General features: G+C 44.7%; 1 protein-coding gene across 4 annotated transcripts in view; it reads left to right on the forward strand.

The window, feature by feature from the left end:
• Positions 1-25,747, forward strand: part of LOC128698195 (proton channel OtopLc) — a 1,090,877-nt gene that overhangs the window by 417,070 nt on the left and 648,060 nt on the right. The window contains exon 2 of one of the 4 annotated variants that reach the window (XM_070098675.1): positions 19,070-19,099. The exons of the other annotated variants lie outside the window; for them this stretch is intronic. Within the exon in view, the coding sequence (XP_069954776.1) occupies positions 19,070-19,099 (30 nt within the window). The remainder of the gene's footprint in view (positions 1-19,069; positions 19,100-25,747) is intronic. 4 annotated transcript variants of the gene reach the window in all.

The raw sequence follows: 25,747 nt of genomic DNA on the forward strand, positions 1-25,747 counted from the left end.
CACATGAGTACGCATGACTGTTAATATGTGCGCACTCATTCATAAGTGTCCCTCCTTTCTCTTTGTCTTTGTCTCTGTCTCTCTCCAATAATTCTAATATCCATCAGTAAGTAATGGTATACAAACGCTGTATAGCCCTTGTGGCTTAGCGCTTCTTTTTGATTATAATAATAATAATAATGGTATACAATACACGATAGTAAAGAGTCATCAGTGAATGTACTCGACTCACATAATGATTCTTAGAACATGCTCAGTGGAAAGCTAGATAAAGATGTTTAAAAAATCGCAATATTCTTTCTGAATAAGGTAAGCGAAAATTTGTGTATGCAATAATTTCGCAAATATCTGAACCTAACGAAAAAAATATATTTCATTGTGTTTGTTTATTATTAAATTATTGTAAACTTATCTAAAATATATTTAGGTGGATTAGGCTAAATTAAATTGGCTTGTTATAATAGGTTAGGCAAGTTTTCTAAGGTACTTTTGGTACAAAATTATTAATTTTTACATAAACGTAAATGAAAAAAATATGTCTTTAATCGTATAAGAGAAAATTTTAGAAAGGACTTAATTTTAAATGAATTGTTGCTAATTGACCAATTTTACCTATTCAGCACGACATTATAGATATATATATATATATATATATATATATATATATATATACATATATATATATATATATATATATATATATATATATATATATAATCAGTAAGCTCACAGTAAACAGGTGATATCACAATATGCAGAATAACCACTGTGGAAAAAATGGTGAAATTCCAAGCGTTTTCGTGACTTCTCACATTATCAAGGAACTATAAAAATAAAGCTGTATAGCCCTTGTGGCTTAGCGCTTCTTTTTGATTATAATAATAATATAAAAATAAAATGTTAAAAGCAGGGGGGGATATAGTGTTGGAGTGGTTGGTACTTTTGTTTAATAAATGTATGAAAGAGGGGAAGGTACCTAGGGATTGGCGGAGAGCATGTATAGTCCCTTTATATAAAGGGAAAGGGGACAAAAGAGATTGTAAAAATTATAGAGGAATAAGTTTACTGAGTATACCAGGAAAAGTATACGGTAGGGTTATAATTGAAAGAATTAGAGGTAAGACAGAATGTAGAATTGCGGACGAGCAAGGAGGCTTCAGAGTGGGTAGGGGATGTGTAGATCAAGTGTTTACATTGAAGCATATATGTGAACAGTATTTAGATAAAGGTAGGGAAGTTTTTATTGCATTTATGGATTTAGAAAAGGCATATGATAGAGTGGATAGAGGAGCAATGTGGCAGATGTTGCAAGTATATGGAATAGGTGGTAAGTTACTAAATGCTGTAAAGAGCTTTTATGAGGATAGTGAGGCTCAGGTTAGGGTGTGTAGAAGAGAGGGAGAATACTTCCCGGTAAAAGTAGGTCTTAGACAGGGATGTGTAATGTCACCATGGTTGTTTAATATATTTATAGATGGGGTTGTAAAAGAAGTAAATGCTAGGGTGTTCGGGAGAGGGGTGGGATTAAATTATGGGGAATCAAATTCAAAATGGGAATTGACACAGTTACTTTTTGCTGATGATACTGTGCTTATGGGAGATTCTAAAGAAAAATTACAAAGGTTAGTGGATGAGTTTGGGAATGTGTGTAAAGGTAGAAAGTTGAAAGTGAACATAGAAAAGAGTAAGGTGATGAGGGTATCAAATGATTTAGATAAAGAAAAATTGGATATCAAATTGGGGAAGAGGAGTATGGAAGAAGTGAATGTTTTCAGATACTTGGGAGTTGACGTGTCGGCGGATGGATTTATGAAGGATGAGGTTAATCATAGAATTGATGAGGGAAAAAAGGTGAGTGGTGCGTTGAGGTATATGTGGAGTCAAAAAACGTTATCAATGGAGGCAAAGAAGGGAATGTATGAAAGTATAGTAGTACCAACACTCTTATATGGATGTGAAGCTTGGGTGGTAAATGCAGCAGCGAGGAGGCGGTTGGAGGCAGTGGAGATGTCCTGTCTAAGGGCAATGTGTGGTGTAAATATTATGCAGAAAATTCGGAGTGTGGAAATTAGGAGAAGGTGTGGAGTTAATAAAAGCATTAGTCAGAGGGCAGAAGAGGGGTTGTTGAGGTGGTTTGGTCATTTAGAGAGAATGGATCAAAGTAGAATGACATGGAAAGCATATAAATCTATAGGGGAAGGAAAGAGGGGTAGGGGTCGTCCTCGAAAGGGTTGGAAAGAGGGGGTAAAGGAGGTTTTGTGGGTGAGGGGCTTGGACTTCCAGCAAGCGTGCATGAGCGTGTTAGATAGGAGTGAATGGAGACGAATGATACTTGGGACCTGACGATCTGTTGGAGTGTGAGCAGGGTAATATTTAGTGAAGGGATTCAGGGAAACCGGTTATTTTCATATAGTCGGACTTGAGTCCTGGAAATGGGAAGTACAATGCCTGCACTTTAAAGGAGGGGTTTGGGATATTGGCAGTTTGGAGGGATATGTTGTGTATCTCTATACGTATATGCTTCTAAACTGTTGTATTCTGAGCACCTCTGCAAAAGCAGTGATGTGTGAGTGTGGTGAAAGTGTTGAATGATGATGAAAGTATTTTCTTTTTGGGGATTTTCTTTCTTTTTTTTTGGGTCACCCTGCCTCGGTGGGAGACGGCCGACTTGTTGAAAAAAAAAAAAAATAAAAGGTTAGTAGGTTATATGCTTTCCTGTTAACCTTTTATTTATTTTTTTTATAGTTCCTTGATAATGTGAGAGGTCACGAAAGCGCTTGGAATTTCACCGTTTTTTTCACAGTGGTTATTCTATATGTATATATATATAGATATATATATCTGCATATACAGTGTTAGTCGCAGCATTATGCTGGGCGAGTGCTCTGGCATAATGCCGTGACGAAAATCAAAGGCCTACCATCCAGAGGGGTCTGTTTTCGTCAGTGCATTATGCCGGGTAGCAGCCGTTAGCATGACCTCACGACCTGCCGCCACACTCCACAGTGACTCCTCAGTACTCACGTGGCTGCCGTGGTGAGAGGAAGTGTTTCACTTTTGCCTCTCATCCGCCCCATCTTTTGTCCATTGTTCCCTTTGGCTTTGGGGCTATGCATGTTTGATTGTGAGTAAAAAGGAAGTCTTTAACACCTGAAACTATAGCTCAAATCATATAGGGCTTCACAAAGGTGGGCACCAGACGAAAGAAACGGAGAATGTTGATGTGTGTGAGCATTCAGTGAGGAACTGGGTGCAGCGTTTCAAGGCTGGTGGCAGTGTTGAATTACCGTCTGCCAAACCTCGGCCTGGCCCCTCGATGAAGACATCTGTTCGTACGTTAACTGTGTTTAAGAAGCAGTTAGAGAGTACACCTAAGATAACTGTTAGAGAATTGAAAGAAAAGAACCCATATATTCTCTAAGAGGTATCTGTAAGAACTGTTAACAGACGTGTGGCAGAACTGGGCTACAATAGTCACCGCCAGGTTAAGAAACCGATCCTCTCCAAGCCACAGAAGAAACGTAGGCTGGATTATGCAAATATCTTCATTGGAATCCTCAACAGTGGTCTGAAGTACTTTGGATTGATGAAGCAACCTTCACCTTCACCTGTAACCGTGGGGACATGTGTACTGGCCCAGAGGTAGTGACCCGCTAGACCCATGCTACACCTGTGGGATCACCAAACACACACTTGCTCATGGTTTGGGGGTGTTTCAGTGCTCAGAGTGTTGGTGAACTCATTGTGCTTCCCAAAAACCAGTATATGAACCAGTATAATTACCTGGAGTTATTGTGCGACAGTTTACCTGAGGCGTTTGACAAGTGTGGGGTTAGGGTTTTTATGCAGGACGGTGCAGTGTGTCGTACCATCAAATCTGTAGTTCAGTGGCTTAAGGACTGTGAAGTGAGGTTCTATAATGACTGGCCAGGCAATACCCCAAAACTAAACCCTATTGAGAACCTCTGGTCATTAGTGAAACGAAGTTTACTGGGCAAGGATATCAGTTCCATCCCTTGGCTGCTCTACATGAGGCAAGGAATAATATACCTCCCCAAACCCTCAAGAATTTGTGTGCGAGTCTTCCTACACAGCTGAGGGACTTGATTAAGCGTAAAGGACGCAGCACCAAGTATTGAAACCTCAGTGTGCAAATATATATATTATAATCTTTCATGATATGTGTTTGTGTTTTGGTACGTGTGTGGGGGAGGGGTGGCATAATGCCGTGACTAGCACTGTGTGTGTGTGTGTGTGTGTGTGTGTGTGTGTGTGTGTGGGTGTGTGTGTGTGTGTGTATATATATATATATTATTGTAACCACGAACGAGTGGTATTGATCAATAACAACACTGCGCTAGCCAAGGATTTGAACCGATGTTGTACTGGCCTGTCTCATGGTAAGCAAGAACCATATGACCACATGGGTTGGGTGGTCCTGTGGTTTAAAGCGTCATGTGGTTCTCGCTTACCATGAGGCAGGCCAGTACAACATGGGTTCGAATCCTTGGCTAGCGCAGTGTTTTATATTTATATATATATACATATATATATATATATATATATATATATATATATATATATATATATATATATATATATATATATATATATATATATTATGGGGTTGAGTATTGTATAAGAAGAAATGGAACGATAGTATTGCATGTTACTTCTCCAGATTGCCATTTGTGGCACTGGCCATTAGACAAGGTTGTTGGAAGGTGTATGAGGGAGGCTTGCTTAATTATCTCTGTGGGATTTAGATGTGTCGCAATGCAGGCATTGCCTACCTGCCTGCCTGTCTGCCATCATTGCTGCCGCCTTCCCCAACCTGCAAACACATGAATCACTCATGTTTCTTGCTTGTTTAACGGCTCGCTCTCATGCAATTCTTGATCGATACAGGTGCTTCAGGTGTGTACTCGCCTATTTGTGGTTTCAGGGCTCGAGTTTCAGCTTCTGGCCTCACATCTCATACTAGCCAAGACTGGATTTATTTCTTCTCGAGTCCTGTCATACCTATTCTTAAAGCTGCGTATAGATTGTGCCTCTGTCACTTTTCTGTCCTAATCGTTCCTTTTTTGACCACTATAATAATGAAATATTGCCTAATATCCGCGTGAGTCATCTGTGTTTGGAAAACCACAGATGACTCACCACTACTGCATTACAACACTGCTGAAGACCACTACTGCGTTACAACACTGCTGAAGACCACTACTGCGTTACAACACTGCTGAAGACCACTACTGCGTTACAACACTGCTGAAGACCACTACTGCGCTACAACACTGCTGAAGACCACTACTGCATTACAACACTGCTGAAGACCACTACTGCATTACAACACTGCTGAAGACCACTACTGCGTTACAACACTGCTGAAGACCACTACTGCGTTACAACACTGCTGAAGACCACTACTGCGTTACAACACTGCTGAAGACCACTACTGCGTTACAACACTGCTGAAGACCACTACTGCATTACAACACTGCTGAAGACCATTACTGTCTTACAACACTGTTGAAGACTATTACTGTCTTACAACACTGTTGAAGACTATTACTGTCTTACAACACTGTTGAAGACTATTACTGTCTTACAACACTGTTGAAGACCATTACTGTCTTACAACACTGTTGAAGACTATTACTGTCTTACAACCCTGTTGAAGACCATTAATCTAAGGTGTATAGTGTCTGTTCGATACATGTAACATTTAACAGTGTTGGTGTATGTTATTATGGAAGAGGTGATTCTTCCACTAGAAGTTTTGGAATGCCACTGTTCAGCCTTCATACTAGTCAACCCTCACTAGGGGTTGAACAGTGTGAGAAGTGTCGCTCACACTGTTGAAGCACTACATCACTATGCTTTGATAACAGCACTGTGCATCACAGTAACCCTCTAGGTTTATTAGTGATCTGTTTACTCAGTTCGAACAATTATTGTGCTTGCAGACTGCGTGAATAGTCATTCCTCAACAAGAAATTATAGACTTCAGGTTTGTAAAAACAAGGCAGCTGATTACAAGGAAAATCCAAGTTTTGAATCTAGGAGGAGCTCAGTGAGATAAGTATATTAGTGACTCTGTACATCACAGTAATATTACAGTAGGTCAAACATTTGTTTCTTGTTAGTTGGAAGTAGAAGAACAGAGGCGATGATTGTCAGGAATGGTGTAGGTTACCTGTATGTGACAGGTTGGTGTAGCGACTACGAGAGAGGGAACAGTTTAATGTGGCTTGGGGGATACACACACACACACACACACACACAACGGCACTGTATCTTAAAATGTAGCAGGTTACAGGAGTATAATACTACAGACGTATATGAGCAGTGTAAGCACGTTCTAGCAAAGGTTTATACCATTTTATATAAATACAGTATGCAGAATGTGTTACACGGAATGCATTGCATAACTATTCGCTTTTCAATGCATGATAGAAAAATATAAAGTGTAAAACAATGTAATGTGATGGATAATGGTAATTTGTAACGCTAATGATATTCGTAAATGTTCAGACTCTTTAATTTTAAAGGTAATGATATCTGCATGTTGAACCAGTCAAGGATGAAGTTGTAGTGTTTATGCTGATTTTATGGCGGTATATTTACTGATAGATGTGTGGTGATGCCCAGTGACCTCAACACACCGGACAATCTTAAATCCTCTCTCCCACATCCATCTCTCCTCTCCCCTTTTCCCTCTCTCTCTCCCACATTCATCTCTCCTCTCCCCTCCTCCCTCTCTCTCTCCCACATTCATCTCTCTTCTACATCTTACCTCGTACACCTACGCTCTCTTCTCCCTTTCGTACACCTATGTCCTATCCTCGTACACCTACGCCCTCTCCTCCCTCTCTCATACACTTACCCATCTCTTCTTCTATTTTCACGTTAATAGGGATTGGTTCTAAACCTACACACCGAAATTACTATTTATGAACACAAGAGGCTTGGCAGAACTGTACAGGATACCTCAGTGAAAAACGGAAGCGATGAGTACACTGAGAGAGGACTCGATAAGTGTTAAGAGACCACGACTCAACACCACACCTTCATGCATAGGGAGGATTAGCAACAAACTCCCAGCGTTTTCAAGACTAAACTAGACAGATTCCGAGTCGTGGTGCATACCTTGGACTGCGAACCGCGGGCACTAACAGCTTGATCAATCAGGCCATCAACCAGGCGACCTGGTCTGGGAGCGTTGACCTCCGGAAGCTACTTCAGGTAAACTCCAGGGGCAACTGCGTTGTGTGTATATGGTACCAGGTGTCTGGTGCATGAATATCTGTGATCATACCTGCTGTTGGTCAGGTCAGGTCTGGACCCGTGTGTTGCCTATCTTATTACTCTGCTCCATTCCGCACGGTTTGAACTTAGGTTGGTGTAGAGTAGGTTGGCGTAGCGCGCGCGCACACACACACACACACACACACACACACACACACACACACACACACACACACACACACACACACACACACACACACTGGTCCTAGGACCAGTGCTATTTCTGGTATATGTGAATGACATGATGGAAGGGTTAGACTCAGAAGTGCCCCTGTTCGCAGATGATGTGAAGTTAATGAAGAGAACTAAATCAGATGAGGACCAGGCAGGACTTCAAAGAGACCTGGACAGGCTAGACACCTGGTCCTGCAACTGGCTTCTCGAATTTAACCCCGCCAAATGCAGTCATAAAGATCGGAGAAGGGCAAAGAAGACCGCAGACGGAGTATAGGCTAGGTGGCCAAAGACTGCAAACCTTGCTCAAGGAGAAAGATCTTAGGGTGAGTATAACACTGAGCATGTCTCCGGAAGCACACATCAACCAGATAACTGCTGCAGCATATGGGCGCCTGGCAAATCTGAGAATAGCGTTCCGATACCTTAGTACGGAATCGTTCAAGACACTGTACACCGTGTACGTCAGGCCCATATTAGAGTATGCAGCACCTGTTTGGAACCCACACTTGATCAAGCACGTCAAGAAATTAGGGAAAGTGCAAAGGTTTGCGACAAGGTTAGTTCCAGAACTAAGGGGAATGTCCTACGAAGAAAGGGTTAAGGGAAATCGGCCTGACGACACTGGAGGACAGGAGGGTTAGGGGAGACATGATAACAACATACAAAATACTGCGTGGAATAGACAAGGTGCATAGAGACAGGATGTTCCAGAGAGGGGACACAGAAACAAGGGGTCACAATTGGAAGTTGAAGACCCAGATGAGTCAAAGGGATGTTAGAAAGTATTTCTTCAGTCATAGAGTAGTCAGGAAGTGGAATAGCCTAGCAAGTGAGGTAGTGGAGGCAGGAACCATACATAGCTTTAAGATAAGGTATGACAAAGCTCATGGAACAGGGAGAGAGAGGCCCTAGTAGCACTGAGTGAAGAGGCGGGGCCAGGAGCTGAGTGTCGACCCCTGGAACCCCAACTAGGTAAGTACAATTAGGTGAGTACACACACACACACAGTAGAGCTACAAGTGGAGGGGGAAGCAGGAAGGCCAGGACAAATGAAACCAAACTACAAGAAAGGGGACTACACGGGAATGAGGAACTTCCTGAACGAGATTCAGTGGGATAGAGAACTGGCAGGGAAGCCAGTTAATGAGATGATGGAATATGTAGCAACAGTGTGCAAGGAGGCTGAGGAGAGGTTTGTACCCAAGGGAAACAAGAATAATGAAATAGCCAGGATGGGCCCATGGTTCACCCAAAGGTGCAAGGAGGCAAAAACCAAGTGTGCTAGGGAATGGAAGAAATATAGAAGGCAAAGGACCCAGGAGAATAAGGAGAGCAGTCGTAGAGCCAGAAACGAATATGCACAGATAAAAAGGGAGGCCCAACGACAATATGAAAACGACATAGCAGCGAAAGCCAAATCTGACCCAAAGCTGTTATACAGCCACATCAGGAGGAAAACAACAGTCAAGGACCAGGTAATCAGGCTAAGGAAGGAAGGAGGAGAGACAACAAGAAATGACCGTGAAGTATGTGAGGAACTCAACAAGAGATTCAAAGAAGTGTTCACTGAGGAGACAGAAGGGGTTCCAGAAAAACGGAGAGGTGGGGTGCACCACCAAGTGCTGGACACAGTACACACAACCGAGGAAGAAGTGAAGAGGCTTCTGAGTGAGCTAGATACCTCAAAGGCAATGGGGCCAGATAACATCTCTCCATGGGTCCTGAGAGAGGGAACAGAGGCACTATGTGTACCCTTAACAACAATATTCAATACATCTATCGAAACAGGGAGATTGCCTGAGGCATGGAAGACAGCAAATGTAGTCCCAATCTTTAAAAAAGGAGACAGACATGAAGCACTAAACTATAGACCAGTGTCACTGACATGTATAGTATGCAAAGTCATGGAGAAGATTGTCAGGAGAAGAGTGGTGGAACACCTAGAAAGAAATGATCTCATCAACAGCAGCCAACATGGTTTCAGGGACGGGAAATCCTGTGTCACAAACCTACTGGAGTTCTATGACAAGGTGACAGCAGTAAGACAAGAGAGAGAGGGGTGGGTGGATTGCATCTTCTTGGACTGCAAGAAGGCGTTTGACACAGTACCACACAAGAGATTAGTGCAAAAACTGGAGGACCAAGCAGGGATAACAGGGAAGGCACTACAATAGATCAAGGAATACTTGTCAGGAAGACAGCAGTGAGTAATGGTACGTGGCGAGGTGTCAAAGTGGGCACCTGTGACCAGCGGGGTCCCACAGGGGTCAGTCCTAGGACCAGTGCTGTTTCTGGTATTTGTGAACGACATGACGGAAGGAATAGACTCTGAGGTGTCCCTGTTTGCAGATGGCGTGAAGTTGATGAGAAGAATTCATTCGATCGAAGACCAGGCAGAACTACAAAGGGACCTGGACAGGCTGCAGACCTGGTCGAGCAATTGGCTCCTGGAGTTCAATCCCACCAAGTGCAAAGTCATGAAGATTGGGGAAGGGCAAAGAAGACCGCAGACGGAGTACAGTCTAGGAGGCCAGACGCTACAAACCTCACTCAAGGAAAAAGATCTTGGGGCGAGTATAACACCAGGTACATCTCCTGAAGCGCACATCAACCAAATAACTGCTGCAGCATATGGGCGCCTAGCAAACCTCAGAACAGCATTCCGACATCTTAATAAGGAATCGTTCAGGACCATGTACACCGTGTACGTTAGGCCCATATTGGAGTATGCGGCACCAGTTTGGAACCCACACCTGGCCAAGCATGTAAAGAAACTAGAGAAAGTGCAAAGGTTTGCAACAAGACTAGTCCCAGAGCTAAGAGGTATGTCCTACGAGGAGAGGTTAAGGGAAATCAACCTGACGACACTGGAGGAGAGGAGAGATAGGGGGAACATGATAACGACTTACAAAATACGGAGAGGAATTGACAAGGTGGACAAAGACAGAATGTTCCGGAGACTGGACACAGCAACACGGGGACACAGTTGGAAGCTGAAGACACAGATGAATCACAGGGATGTTAGGAAGTATTTCTTCAGCCACAGAGTAGTCAGGAAGTGGAATAGTTTAGGAAGCGATGTAGTGGAGGCAGGATCCATACATAGCTTTAAACAGAGGTACGATAAAGCTCATGGTTCACGGAGAGTGACCTAGTAGCGACCAGTGAAGAGGCGGGGCCAGGAGCTTGGACTCGACCCCTGCAACCTCAACTAGGTGAGTACACACACACAACAATATGAGCCTTGACGGAGTATACCAGGAGACAAAAGTGAAAAGAAGGCAGAGACCAGAGGCCATTAGCGCAGAGGTTACAGACAACATAGGGAGGTAAGAGGAAGAGACACTAATGGAAGCCAATTGAGAACACCACACACTTTCCCTTAATCCCGGAGACCAGGGATCCCCCAGAGTCAAGCTTCCAATTTTACGATTTGAAGAGGAAAGGAGAAGCGGAGAAAAGGGAAGAGGTGGAGTAATGTGGGACAGAGAGGTGCGTTATATATATTACACACGAGAATAATTGCGAGTCCTGTAGTCGTCTTTGCTGTAAATGTAATTCTACCAGAGCTACTGGGATCGTCTGGTGACTCACAGGTGTGCTTCAGAAGCCATTTTTCAAAATGGCCGCTATATCTTTCACGGGAAACATCTTCGATGGCCGATAAGAAGTAATACACAAGACCAATTCTATTTCTCGATCACAAGTGCAAAGAAAATGATAGGATGGATAATGAGAACGTTCAAAACGAGAGATGCCAAGCCAGTGATGATCCTTTTCAAATCACTTGTTCTCTTTAGCCTGGAATACTGCTGTACAGTAACATCTCCGTTCAAAGCAGGTGAAATTGCAGATCTAGAGAGTGTACAGAGAACTTTTATTGCACGTAAAAGTTCTATCAAGCACCTCAACTGCTGAGAACGCTTGGAAGCACTTGACTTGTACTCCCTGGAACGCAGGAGAGAGAGATCATAATCTACACTAGGAAAATCCTAGAAGGAATGGTCCCGAATCTGCACACACAAATCACTCCCTACGAAAGTAAAAGACAGGGCAGGCGATGCAAAATACCCCCCCAATTACAAGTAGGGGCGCCATTGATAAAGTAAGAGAAAACACCATAAGTGTCCGGGGCCCAAGACTGTTCAACAGCCTCCCACCAAGCATAAGGGGAATTACCAATAGGCCCCTGGCTGCCTTCAAGTAGGAGCTGGACAGATACCTAAAGTCGGTACCGGATCAGCCGAACTGTGGTTCGTACGTTGGACTTCGTGCGGCTAGCAGTAACAGCCTTGTTGATCAGGCCCTGATCCACCGGGAGGCCTGGTCGTGTACCGGGCCGCGGGGGCGTTGATCCCCGGAATACCCTCCAGGTAGACTCCAGGTTGGTTCCCCCACTTAATACCATAATCCCCCGTCCCTAGCATGGTAGCTCACGCATGGTATTAAGCCCCATTCGAAGTCTCCCAGCTCAGACTGGTAGATTTCCTTACCTGATGTATGATACGCATACTGTGTGATGGAATATAGCTAACTTTTGTTCCCACCGTATATCTGTCATATAGAACAAGATAGCAGCTCATTGATATGTTCCCACTATGTAACTTTCGTATAGAACAAAGTTGCAGTACACTGCTGATGTTCCTACTATGTAAACTATCATATAAAACAAATTTGCAACACACTACTGATGTTCTTTTTATGTAACCGACATATAGAGTACACAGATAACCCGCACATAGGAGAATGAAACTCCGACTTGGACCATTAACTAGTCACACACAAGCGCGAAGGGAAGGGAACCAGTATATTACGAGAGGGGGGCGGGGCCAAGAATAGAACGAGAGGAAGTAGTATAATTGGTGGTGGTGGTGGTAGTAGTAGTGCAACAGTGGCAATAAGAGAGGATTAGTGGTAGATATATTAGGTGACATTTAGATGTACATTCAGAAAGCGCATTGTTATGCAAAGCATTTTGGGCAGAAACCATAACAAATTAGCCGGAAATCTTACACACGGCAGATTGTCTTCCTGTGAACGGAAGACACAGCCTGCTGTAAGTTTTTTAATATCATTAGGTACTCGGATACCTGTTACCCAATACTTGAATACTTTCAGCAGGTACTAACACTTCTTACAAGACCAGAGTGTTTTCTTACACAGGATATGACTATCCGTTACTCAAGTTTTCTAACAAACTTTTCTCTGGATACGACACAACAGTGTGCAAACACACGGGTACTTGTTTTTTACTGTTAGGTTGGCAGGGGCAGTAGGGATGTAAGGAAACTTGCCCAGTGTTAGATCCAGTAAGAACGACAGATTGGCCCAAACTTACGTGCTCACAACTCTCACCTTTCGTAATTCCTCATTCTGCCTCATTCCCTAACCTGCGTCTTTCCCTCGGATCACTATCCCGAAAAGTTTATATGAGGAACTCGCGTAGTTTTGCAAGTGGTATTATGGTCTCTTGGCTGTGACTAGAGGTAGTCTGAGAGAGAGAGGAGGAGGAGGAGAAGGAGCAGCAGCAGTCACTAGTATACAGCAGCAGCCACATGGAGTTACCTGTAGTCGCTTCTAGAGGTCACCGCCCCCGTGGCCCGATCCCATTCTAGACCAGCGTATGCACCACAGCCAGGATAGCAGAAGCAGTCGCTAGTGTGCAACAGCAGCAGCCGCCGCCGCCGCCGCCGCCGCTTCCGCAGCTGCCTCACGGGCAGGAAGAGGAGACTTGGTGTTCAACAACAGTTCCACCGGGTAGTAAGATAACTTTTATTCATAATCTTCGTAACTCTTCTTGCGTTAAATTTTAGATGATTTATTTCTAGCAGGTTTGTTATTTATTCCTAAACATGTAAAATAGCTGTAAATATTGCAAACTTCTTATATATATAATCTCCACTAAAAAAAAAAAAACCTAGGGAGGTACCACATCTGGAACTGTCCTGGGGACCCTCATCCTCAGAGAAAAGAATAAACTTACATCAGGAAACACTCGAGATTCTTCCCGGAGCGTTTGAAAATTTTCGTCTCCTACCATATATTCTATGTGAACTTTATTTATAATCAATATACATTGACAAAGAAATAATAGAAAGGAGAGACCAGAGGTTTGGCAAGATGGAGGGAGGAAGGAAGAAGCATAGGTGAGGATGGAATATGGAAAAAGGGCCTACCTGGAGGTTATTCCGGGGATCAACGCCCCCGCAGCCCGGTCCACGACCAGGCCTCCCGGTGGACCAGGGCCTGATCAACCAGGCTGTTAATGCTGGCCGCACGCAGTCCAACGTACGAACCACAGCCCGGCTGATCCGGCACTGACTTTAGTTATCTGTCCAGCTCTCTTGAAGGCAGCCAGGGGTTTATTGGTAATTCCCCTTATGCTTGGTGGGAGGCTGTTGAACAGTCTTGGTCCCCGGACACTTATGGTGTTTTCTCTTAGTGTACCAATGGCGCCCCTACTTTTAATTGGGGGTATTTTGCATCGCCTGCCCAGTCTCTTACTTTCGTAGGGAGTGATTTGTGTGTGTGCAGATCCGGAAGCATTCCTTCTAGGATTTTCCTAGAAAAAATGGTCCTGAATCTGCACACAGATATCACTCCCTACGAAAGTAAGAGACTGGACAGGCGATGCAAAACCCCAAATTAAAAGTAGGGGCGCCATTGGTGGGTGGGGGTAGGGAGAGGGGTAATAAAGTTAAGTGACCTAACTCCATTTATGCCTACTTTTAATATTTTTTCAATAGTTTTTATTGTAATATTTCCTCTTCAACAATCGTACCATTTCATCATCTTTATGACCACTGTCTATTTTTTACACAGTTGAATTTCCAGGGTAAGAATTGCTATATTATCCCAGCTCTAAGAAACTCCTATTACCTACCTTAAATATTCTGTGAAGAGGGAACCTTGACATTGGGTCATCTCACGATCATTAAAAAAGCTCTGATATAACCCCACTCCATGAAGGTGACAGCAGAGGAGCAGTAGCAAAGAATTGTAGACCGATAGTGCTAACGTCCTATGTAGCATACAGATCTTTGAAAAGTTTTTAAGAAGCAAGATCACTAACCGCTTGGATTTTCATCAGTTGCATAACCCAGGGTAACGTGGGTTTAGAGTGGATCACTCGGGCCTCTCGCAGCTACTGGACCACTGACATCATCTTGGATGCACTGGAGGATAAACAGCTGTATAGCCCTTGTGGCTTAGCGCTTCTTTTTGATTATAATAATAATAATGGAGGATAAACAAAATGCAGATGTAGTATACACAGTCTTTGTAAAAGTCTTCGACAAGTGCAATCATGGTATAATAGCACATAAAATACGTGCAAAAGAATAACGGCAAATAGGCAGATTTGTAACTTTCTAACAAATATAACAGTAAAAGTAAACAGTTAAGTTAGATACTGCTACAGTGAAATGTTCTGTTTCCCAAGACACAGTACTCGCTCCCATCCTTTTCCTCATCCACATATGCAAAATAACCAAAGTGGAAACATAGTTAAAGTCCCAAGTGCTTTCGTGATTTCTCACAATATCACTGGTTACTTTGCATATTGTGATATCACAATACAACCATTCATGAGTCACCTTTATTTAACCCACCTGCCCACCCCTCATGTATTGTAATATATGAGGAGTGGGCAGGTTGGTTGAACAAAGGCGAACTATCAATGGTTGTATTATAATTGAAGTCCAGATCATTAAACACTGCTCTGTTTTTAAACTCCCGAGGCCGCTGCTAATTGGCTCAGGATTACTCACCGCTCAACCAATGACCGCCTTGGATTTTCTTCAGCAGTTAATCAATTACTGTAGGTTAAACAGACCAACATGCTACGGGACTCTGAGTTATTGTATTTCTATTGTATATATAATCTGAAATAAAAGTATTATTGTTATTGCGTATTGTTGTAGCATCAGATGGGTGATATGGTTACCACATCAGCCATTACCCACCTAGGATCAGTGACCTAATGAAGGAAACTCACTCACCATCATTCACTCAATAACTGCCTTGCCAGAAAGTGAGCCAACATCACAATTCATATCTTCTGACCTGCAACATCCTTACTTACACTAGATGTGTTGTATTTAGATTCATCGCTCCCGCGACCCGGTCTCAGACCAAACCTACTGAATTGAAAAGGAAATAGAGGAATAATTATCGTTGCAGTTATTAATGAAGAGATTGGAAAATAAAGGTAAATATATGCTAAATGTAGACAAACGTTCTTACCTGTCATCTTGTGTGTTTACAAGACGGAAAAGATCAGCAGTTTGCTAGAGTGCAAACATTTAACAAACTTCCGTTTAACGCTCATGTAACCAGACGGTGGTATCTTCATATACTATCTACTTAAAGGTACTTGAAGTAGGAGTTTTTGAAGAAGAGAGAAAGAGAGAGATTGAGATTGAGAATTTAGGTATTATCAGTCATCGATGAGTTTCTCAAGTACATAAAATGTATGATGTTGTTGTTGTTGGTCTGTCCAGCTGTGTGTTGGTGTTGCCTGCGTGTGGCGGGCAGCCATGGCCTGGTTGATCAGGGGATCACCAGGTAAGCTTGACTTGATTACAAGCTGTGGGAGATAGAGGTCTGGAGACTAGTCCTGTACATGTGTCCATTTGTGATTGTAAATGATCTAAGTGACACGGCGGTTTTAGTGAAGCCGCCTGCGGGGACTGCTGCTGCTGCCGCCGCCTGCGGGGACTGCTGCTGCTGCCGCCGCCTGCGGGGACTGCTGCTGCTGCCGCCGCCTGCGGGGACTGCTGCTGCTGCCGCCACCTGCGGGGACTGCTGCTGCTGCCGCCGCCTGCGGGGACTGCTGCTGCTGCCGCCGCCTGCGGGGACTGCTGCTGCTGCCGCCGCCTGCGGGGACTGCTGCTGCTGCCGCCGCCTGCGGGGACTGCTGCTGCTGCCGCCGCCTGCGGGGACTGCTGCTGCTGCCGCCGCCTGCCGGGACTGCTGCTGCTGCCGCCGCCTGCCGGGACTGCTGCTGCTGCTGCCGCCGCCTGCGGGGACTGCTGCTGCTGCTGCCGCCGCCTGCGGGGACTGCTGCTGCTGCTGCCGCCGCCTGCGGGGATTGCTGCTGCTGCCGCCGCCTGCGGGGACTGCTGCTGCTGCCGCCGCCTGCGGGGACTGCTGCTGCTGCCGCCGCCTGCCGGGACTGCTGCTGCTGCTGCCGCCGCCTGCCGGGACTGCTGCTGCTGCTGCCGCCGCCTGCCGGGACTGCTGCTGCTGCTGCCGCCGCCTGCGGGGACTGCTGCTGCTGCTGCCGCCGCCTGCGGGGACTGCTGCTGCTGCTGCCGCCGCCGTCTGCGGGGACTGCTGCTGCTGCCGCCGCCTGCGGGGACTGCTGCTGCTGCCTCCGCCTGCGGGGACTGCTGCTGCTGCCGCCGCCTGCGGGGACTGCTGCTGCTGCCGCCGCCTGCGGGGACTGCTGCTGCTGCCGCCGCCTGCGGGGACTGCTGCTGCCGCCGCCTGCCGGGACTGCTGCTGCTGCCGCCGCCTGCCGGGACTGCTGCTACTGCTGCTTCCGCCGCCTGCGGGGACTGCTGCTGCTGCTGCCGCCGCCTGCGGGGACTGCTGCTGCTGCTGCCGCCGCCTGCGGGGACTGCTGCTGCTGCTGCCGCCGCCTGCGGGGACTGCTGCTGCTGCTGCCGCCGCCTGCGGGGACTGCTGCTGCTGCCGCCGCCTGCGGGGACTGCTGCTGCTGCTGCTGCCGCCGCCTGCCGGGACTGCTGCTGCTGCTGCTGCCGCCGCCCGCGGGGACTGCTGCTGCTGTTGCCGCCGCCTGCCGGGACTGCTGCTGCTGCTGCCGCCGCCTGCGGGGACTGCTGCTGCTGCCGCCGCCTGCCGGGACTGCTGCTGCTGCTGCTGCCGCCGCCTGCCGGGACTGCTGCTGCTGCTGCCGCCGCCCGCGGGGACTGCTGCTACTGCTGCCGCCGCCTGCGGGGACTGCTGCTGCTGCTGCTGCCGCCGCCTGCGGGGACTGCTGCTGCTGCTGCCGCCGCCTGCGGGGACTGCTGCTGCTGCCGCCGCCTGCGGGGACTGCTGCTGCTGCCGCCGCCTGCGGGGACTGCTGCTGCTGCCGCCGCCTGCGGGGACTGCTGCTGCTGCCGCCGCCTGCCGGGACTGCTGCTGCTGCCGCCGCCTGCGGGGACTGCTGCTGCTGCCGCCGCCTGCGGGGACTGCTGCTGCTGCTGCCGCCGCCTGCGGGGACTGCTGCTGCTGCTGCCGCCGCCTGCGGGGACTGCTGCTGCTGCTGCCGCCGCCTGCGGGGACTGCTGCTGCTGCTGCCGCTTGCGGGAGCTGGTGGATGCAACACTTAAAGCACTTACTCAAGGTTGCATTCCCACAAAGTATTGTATCGTGTGAATATCTACCGACGCATTCGCATCCCCTTCCCTCCCCCTTCCACCCCCCCCCTATCCCCTACTCCCCAACCATCCCACCTCCCTATCATCCTTTCCATTCCACTTCCCCGTTTCCCTTTCAACTCTCGACCTCCCTCACCTCTTCCCCTACCCTCTGTGTATTCGGTTGTATACATTAGTTAACTATTCCTCTGAACAACATCCACTTTGAAGTCAGCCAGAGATTTTGAAGAATGAAAAAGAAATAAATTTACTTTTTTTTTGGATTAAGATAAGAGTTACTGAATTATTGCTACGTGATAAAGCTGATAAATAAGCCAAGGAAAGCACTTTCAAGAAGAAATTGAATATAAACTTGTGCATGTGTCAAGAACCTGGAATAGTATTAGGAGAAAAATAATGAATTTGAATTGATAAGAATAGTCAGAAGGTTGAGTAGATCTGTAACTCAGCATGGTAACATGAGTATTACGCAGCAACTTGTAATGTAAACAGTGTGATGTTGTGGTGGCCAGGCTTAGACTTCGTTAGGAAGCACTTGTGGCAGCTTGTGTGTATACACACGATGATAAACTAAATATAAAATATGTGGTCAGTCTTATGGTCACTTTTTTGAACACTGTGTATTGATTGTCAACTAATAACGATCATAGAGATAAACGGTATATAAACCTGTATACTGTGTCAAGCTGTCTTAGCGAAAATAACATGCCAAAAAAGTCTTAGCTATCTTGAATTTGTTTGCGAAAGCTCAGGGTAGTTACCCCAGGCTTATCTTTCAAATGTATTTGTGAAATATCACTAACAACCCACAATTTTAAGAGGAATTTTCAAGCGACGTTTGACTTGATAATGGTCGAGGGCTACCTCAAGCATAGCCTAATGTTTCCTCTCCAAATTATGGGCTAATAGTGAATTTTTGTAGCCACTATAGTGTGGATTATATTTTTAATTGTAAATAAATGGCACAAGCTGTAACTACTGAAGAGAGCCCCAAGCCACAGCTCTTAACTCTTACCTTCATTATGACTGTTATTCAGGTACTGTTGGTGCGTACAGTAGGTTGTATACATGAGAGAGAAAGAGGAGAGATAAATGGGGGTGGGTGGGGGATTATGTACGTGTCATCACAGAGATCCTTGGTCTAATGTTGTTGCACACTCAGACAATCTGTCTCTAAATTTAGTTTCTCTTCCCAGGTGAGTCACCAGCCGGAACACCAGAAAATGGTAATGTGTGACGTCAATTTTTTTGTACTTTATTTGTGTGTGTGTACACCAGGGCACTGTGTGTACACCAGGGCACTGTGTGTACACCAGGGCACTGTGTACACACCAGGGCATTAGTGTGTGAACCAGGGAAGTGTGTTTACGACAAGGCAGGGTGTGTGTACACTAATGTAGTGTGTGTACAGTAGTTCACACACCAGGTACAAAGCAATAGTGTGAGTACGCCAGGACAGTGTGAGTACGCCAGGACAGTGTGAGTACACCAGGACAGTGTGAGTACACCAGGACAGTGTGAGTACACCAGGACAGTGTGAGTACACCAGGACAGTGTGAGTACACCAGGACAGTGTGAGTACACCAGGACAGTGTGAGTACACCAGGACAGTGTGAGTACACCAGGACAGTGTGTGTATACTAGGACAGGGTGTGTATACTAGGACAGGGTGTGTATACTAGGACAGGGTGTGTATACTAGGACTGTGTGAACACTAGTAGTGTGTATGTACACTAGTGCAGTGTGTACACCAGAGAAATATCGTGCGTACATCAAGACATTGTACTGCTACGCTACTCAGTATGAATTACATAGTGCGATCAAAACCTATCTGTGTTTCCCTGTCATATTACGTCAGGCAAGATGAGTTTCTTGCATCAAGTGATGAATGGTGTCAACCAGAGCTGGGAGACTTCAACAGGGCGATGTGGATATCATTGATCATATCACCAGAGGTACAGTAGCTTTGGCAGGTTTAATTAAAGTTTAAATTCTTTCAAGCTGGGCTGAGGTTATTCCTACCTGTGCATTACTGTCTCGCAGTGAAAAAGATGACATCGGTACTGTGTCAACATCCTTGGTCTACCACTATTTAACCTGCTACCAGCATATGTAAAAACAATGCAGGAACGAAGGTAGAAATAATTTTTTAGGTAATATTTAAAAAAAAAAATAGCTTATAGATTTTAAGGACTAAAATCTTTGAAGTATAAAGGTCGTATGTCAGTGAAAATATAGATGGGATAATTGAAAACTAAAGGAATTTTATTATAGTATTTTTATAAACACTGAGAGGTGCCGTTGTTGTATTGTAATACACGCCCATTGTATCTTAATGAACATACATGTACACATGTACATAATGTACGTCTGTATGGTAATTATTGTATAATGCACATATAAGTTGATATATATATATATATATATATATATATATATATATATATATATATATATATATATATATATATATATATATATATATATCATGCAGTAATCTTCCTCTATAAATAACAGGTATTACTAAGCTGCTCAAGGGGGAACTAAATAAGGTCCTCAAGGCAGTATACCTAGTCATCTAGGACGTGCTACATTGGTTTGGACTGCGTGCTAACAGCACCAACAACCTCACTGTTCAGGTTATCAACTTATAATAGGAATACAACAGGTATACATACAGACATGCTAATATACAACTTGGATGTCACTGGGTTGGTAGCTAGTGATAGTAGATTTAGGAAGGGCAATGAGGATATCCTCAAGCACTCCTGGCTATCACCGTGTCAGTGTGGTGGATGTTTGGTGCTGACCATACAGTGTGGTGGATGTTTGATGCTGACCATACAGTGTGGTGGATGTTTGATGCTGACCATACAGTGTGGTGGATGTTTGATGCTGACCATACAGTGTGGTGGATGTTTGATGCTGACCATACAGTGTGGTGGATGTTTGGTGCTGACCATACAGTGTGGTGGATGTTTGATGCTGACCATACAGTGTGGTGGATGTTTGGTGCTGACCATACAGTGTGGTGGATGTTTGATGCTGACCATACACACAGTGTGGTGGATGTTTGGTGCTGACCATACAGTGTGGTGGATGTTTGATGCTGACCATACACACAGTGTGGTGGATGTTTGGTGCTGACCACACTGTGTGGTGGATGTTTGGTGCTGACCATACAGTGTGGTGGTGGATGTTTGGTGCTGACCACACTGTGGTGGATGTTTGATGCTGACCATACACACAGTGTGGTGGATGTTTGGTGCTGACCATACAGTGTGGTGGATGTTTGGTGCTGACCATACAGTGTGGTGGATGTTTGGTGCTGACCACACTGTGGTGGATGTTTGATGCTGACCATACACAGTGTGGTGGTTCTTTGGTGCTGACCATACAGTGTGGTGGATGTTTGGTGCTGACCATACACACAGTGTGGTGGATGTTTGATGCTGACCATGCACACAGTGTGAACATAAGAACATAAGAAAGGAGGAACACTGCAGGAGGCCTGTTGGCCCATACTAGGCAGGTCCTTTACAATTCATCCCACTAACAAAACATTTGCCCAACCCAATTTTCAATGCCACCCAAGAAATAAGCTCTGATGTGAAAGTCCCACTCAAATCCAACCCCTCCCACTCATGTACTTATCCAACCTTAATTTGAAACTACCCAAAGTCCCAGCCTCAATAACCCAACTAGGTAGACTGTTCCACTCATCAACTACCCTATTTCCAAACCAATACTTTCCTATGTCCTTTCTAAATCTAAACTTATCTAATTTAAATCCATTACTGCGGGTTCTCTCTTGGAGAGACATCCTCAAGACCTTATTAATATCCCCTTTATTAATACCTATCTTCCACTTATACACTTCGATCAGGTCTCCCCTCATTCTTCGTCTAACAAGTGAATGTAACTTAAGAGTCTTCAATCTTTCTTCATAAGGAAGATTTCTAATGCTTTGTATTAATTTAGTCATCCTACGCTGAATGTTTTCTAACGAATTTATGTCCATTCTGTAATATGGAGACCAGAACTGAGCTGCATAATCTAGGTGAGGCCTTACTAATGATGTATAAAGCTGCAGTATGACCTCTGGACTTCTGTTGCTTACACTTCTTGATATAAATCCCAGTAATCTATTTGCCTTATTACGTACGCTTAGGCATTGCTGTCTTGGTTTAAGGTTGCTGCTCACCATAACCCCCAAGTCCTTTTCGCAATCTGTATGGCTAAGTTCTACATCATTTAACTTATAAGTACTAGGGTTATGGGCACTCCAGAGCTTCAGAACCTTGCATTTATCTACATTGAACTGCATCTGCCACTTTTCTGACCAAGAATAAGAGTTTGTTTAAATCCTCCTGAAGTTCCATAACATCTACGTTTGAATCAATTATCCTACCTATCTTTGTGTCATCGGCGAATTTGCTCATATCACTAGTAATTCCCTCATCAAGATCATTGATATATATTATAAACAACAACGGGCCCAAGACTGATCCCTGTGGAACGCCACTTGTTACAGATCCCCACTCGGATTTAACCCCATTTATGGACACTCTCTGCTTCCTGTCAGAGAGCCATGACTCGATCCACGAGAGCACTTTTCCCCCAATGCCATGAGCTGCCACTTTCTTTAACAGTCTATGGCGCGGAACTCTATCAAAAGCCTTACTAAAATCTAAGTAAATAATATCAAATTCTTTATCGTGGTCAACAGCCTCAAAAGCTTTACTAAAGAAAGTTAATAAATTAGACAAGACCGGCCTCTTGTGAATCCATGCTGAGTATCATTAATCAAGCTATGCTTATCGAGATGGCTTCTTATAATCTCAGCTATAATTGACTAGTAATTTGCCTACAATTGAGGTCAGGCTTATTGGGCGGTAATTTGACGGTAATGACTTGTCCCCTGTTTTAAAAATAGGAATTACATTAGCCATCTTCCACATATCAGACACTACACTTGTTTGAAGAGATAAATTAAAAATATTAGTTAATGGTTCACAGAGTTCCATTTTGCATTCCTTAAGAACCCTTGAAAAAACCTCATCAGGACCCGGCGACTTATTTTGCTTCAGTCTGTCTATCTGCTTCACAACCATTTCACTAGTGACTGTGATGTTACATAATTTATCCTCTTCTAGCCCACTATAAAAATTAATTACTGGAATATTGTTAGTGTCTTCCTGTGTAAAAACTGAGAGAAAATAATTATTAAAAATCGAGCACATTTCATTCTCTTTGTCAGTAAGGTGCCCATAGTTATTTTTAAGGGGACCTATCTTATCTCTAACTTTTGTTCTATAGACCTGGAAAAAACTTTTTGGGTTAGTTTTAGAATCCCTAGCAACTTTAATTTCATAGTCCCTTTTAGTTTTTCTTATCCCCTTTTTAATGTCCCTCTTAATGTCAATATACTGATTCATAAGATGACCCTCACCTCTTTTGATACGCCTATAAATTCCTTTCTTATGCCCTAGTAGATATTTGAGCCTATTATTCATCCATTTTGGGTCATTTCTATTTGATCTAATTTCTTTATATGGGATAAACGTTCTTTGAGCATCATGTATAGCGTTCAGAAAACTGTCATATTGATAGCTCACTTCGTTACCCCAGTCAACAGATGATAAGTGTCCTCTAAGCCCATCGTAATCTGCTAAGCGAAAATCTGGGACTGTTACCGAGTTATCGCTACTATCGTACTTCCATTCAATGCTAAATGTAATTGATTTGTGGTCGCTAGCACCCAGTTCCTCTGAAATTTCTAAATTATTAACAAGGGATTCATTGTTTGCCATAACTAAGTCAAGCAGGTTATTTCCCCTTGTAGGTTCTGTCACAAACTGCTTCAAAAAACAATCCTGAACTACTTCTAAGAAGTCGTATGATTCTAAATTCCCAGTCAAGAAATTCCAATCAATATGACTAAAGTTAAAGTCTCCTAGAATTACTACATTATCGTGCCTTGTGGCGTTAACAATTTCCTCCCATAGTAGTCTCCCTTGGTCCCTATCTAAGTTTGGGGGACGGTATATCACTCCTAAAATCAGTTTTTTCATGCCCCTCTGAAAATTCTATCCAAACAGACTCTGTATGTGTTACTTCAGACTTAATACCCGTTTTTATGCAACAGTTCAAGCGATCTCGGACATACAATGCCACCCCACCCCCCTTCCCGATACTTCTATCAACTTGGAACAATTTAAAACCCTGAATATGACATTCCGCAGGCATGTCCCGACTTTTTGAATTAAACCACGTCTCAGTTTAGGCAAATACATCAATGTTACCTGCACTAGCAACTAATCTCAACTCGTCCATCTTATTCCTAGCACTACGGCAATTAGCATAATAAACATTGAAAGACTCTCCTTTCTCTTTACCCTTCCTGCTCATTTCTGTTTTTCTACTAAACCTATTACTGTCCTTATCACCCAAAGTCCCTGGCTTTTCAATATCTACCTCGTTCTGCTTATTACTAGTTCCCCGAGAACTCGTAATATTACTACACTGGGACTTCACTGTTTTCCTGCCAAAACCCATACCACTAACTATTCCTAGTTTAAAGTCCTAACTGCTCCCTCCACTGCAGTTGCCAGTGCTCCCACCCCATACCTAGATAAGTGAACCCCATCCCTGGCATACATTTCATTTCTGCCATAGAAGAGGTCCCAGTTGACAATGAATGTTACCGCATTTTCCTTACAGTATTTGTCCAGCCAGCAATTGACACCAATTACCCTGGACAACCATTCATTTCCAACTCCCCTCCTTGGCAAAATACCACATATGACAGGGTTCCCACCCTGTCATATGTGGTGCTGACCATACAGTGTGGTGGATGTTTGGTGCTGACCATACAGTGTAGTGGATGTTTGGTGCTGACCATACAGTGTAGTGGATGTTTGGTGCTGACCATACAGTGTGGTGGATGTTTGATGCTGACCATACAGTGTGGTGGATGTTTGGTGCTGACCATACACACAGTGTGGTGGATGTTTGATGCTGACCATACAGTGTGGTGGTTGTTTGGTGCTGACCATACAGTGTAGTGGATGTTTGGTGCTGACCATACAGTGTAGTGGATGTTTGGTGCTGACCATACAGTGTGGTGGATGTTTGATGCTGACCATGCAGTGTGGTGGATGTTTCGTGCTGACCATACACACAGTGTGGTGGATGTTTGATGCTGACCATACAGTGTGGTGGTTGTTTGGTGCTGACCATACACACAGTGTGGTGGATGTTTGGTGCTGACCATACAGTGTGGTGGATGTTTCGTGTTGACCATACACACAGTGTGGTGGATGTTTGGTGCTGACCATACAGTGTGTGGATGTTTGATGCTGACCATACAGTGTGGTGGATGTTTGGTGCTGACCATACAGTGTGGTGGATGTTTGGTGCTGACCATACACACAGTGTGGTGGATGTTTGATGCTGACCATACACACAGTGTGGTGGTTGTTTGGTGCTGACCATACACACAGTGTGGTGGATGTTTGGTGCTGACCATACAGTGTGGTGGATGTTTCGTGTTGACCATACACACAGTGTGGTGGATGTTTGGTGCTGACCATACACACAGTGTGGTGGATGTTTGGTGCTGACCATACACACAGTGTGTTGGATGTTTGGTGCTGACCATACAGTGTGGTGGATGTTTGGCGCTGACCATACAGTGTGGTGGATGTTTCGTGTTGACCATACAGTGTGATGGATGTTTGGTGCTGACCATACACAGTGTGGTGGATGTTTGATGCTGACCATACAGTATGGTGGATATTTGGTGATGACCATACAGTGTGGTGGATGTTTGGTGCTGACCGTACAGTGTGGTGGATGTTTGCTGACCATAC

The sequence above is a fragment of the Cherax quadricarinatus genome, chromosome 63, assembly GCF_038502225.1.
Source record: "Cherax quadricarinatus isolate ZL_2023a chromosome 63, ASM3850222v1, whole genome shotgun sequence".
Lineage (NCBI taxonomy): Eukaryota > Metazoa > Arthropoda > Malacostraca > Decapoda > Parastacidae > Cherax > Cherax quadricarinatus.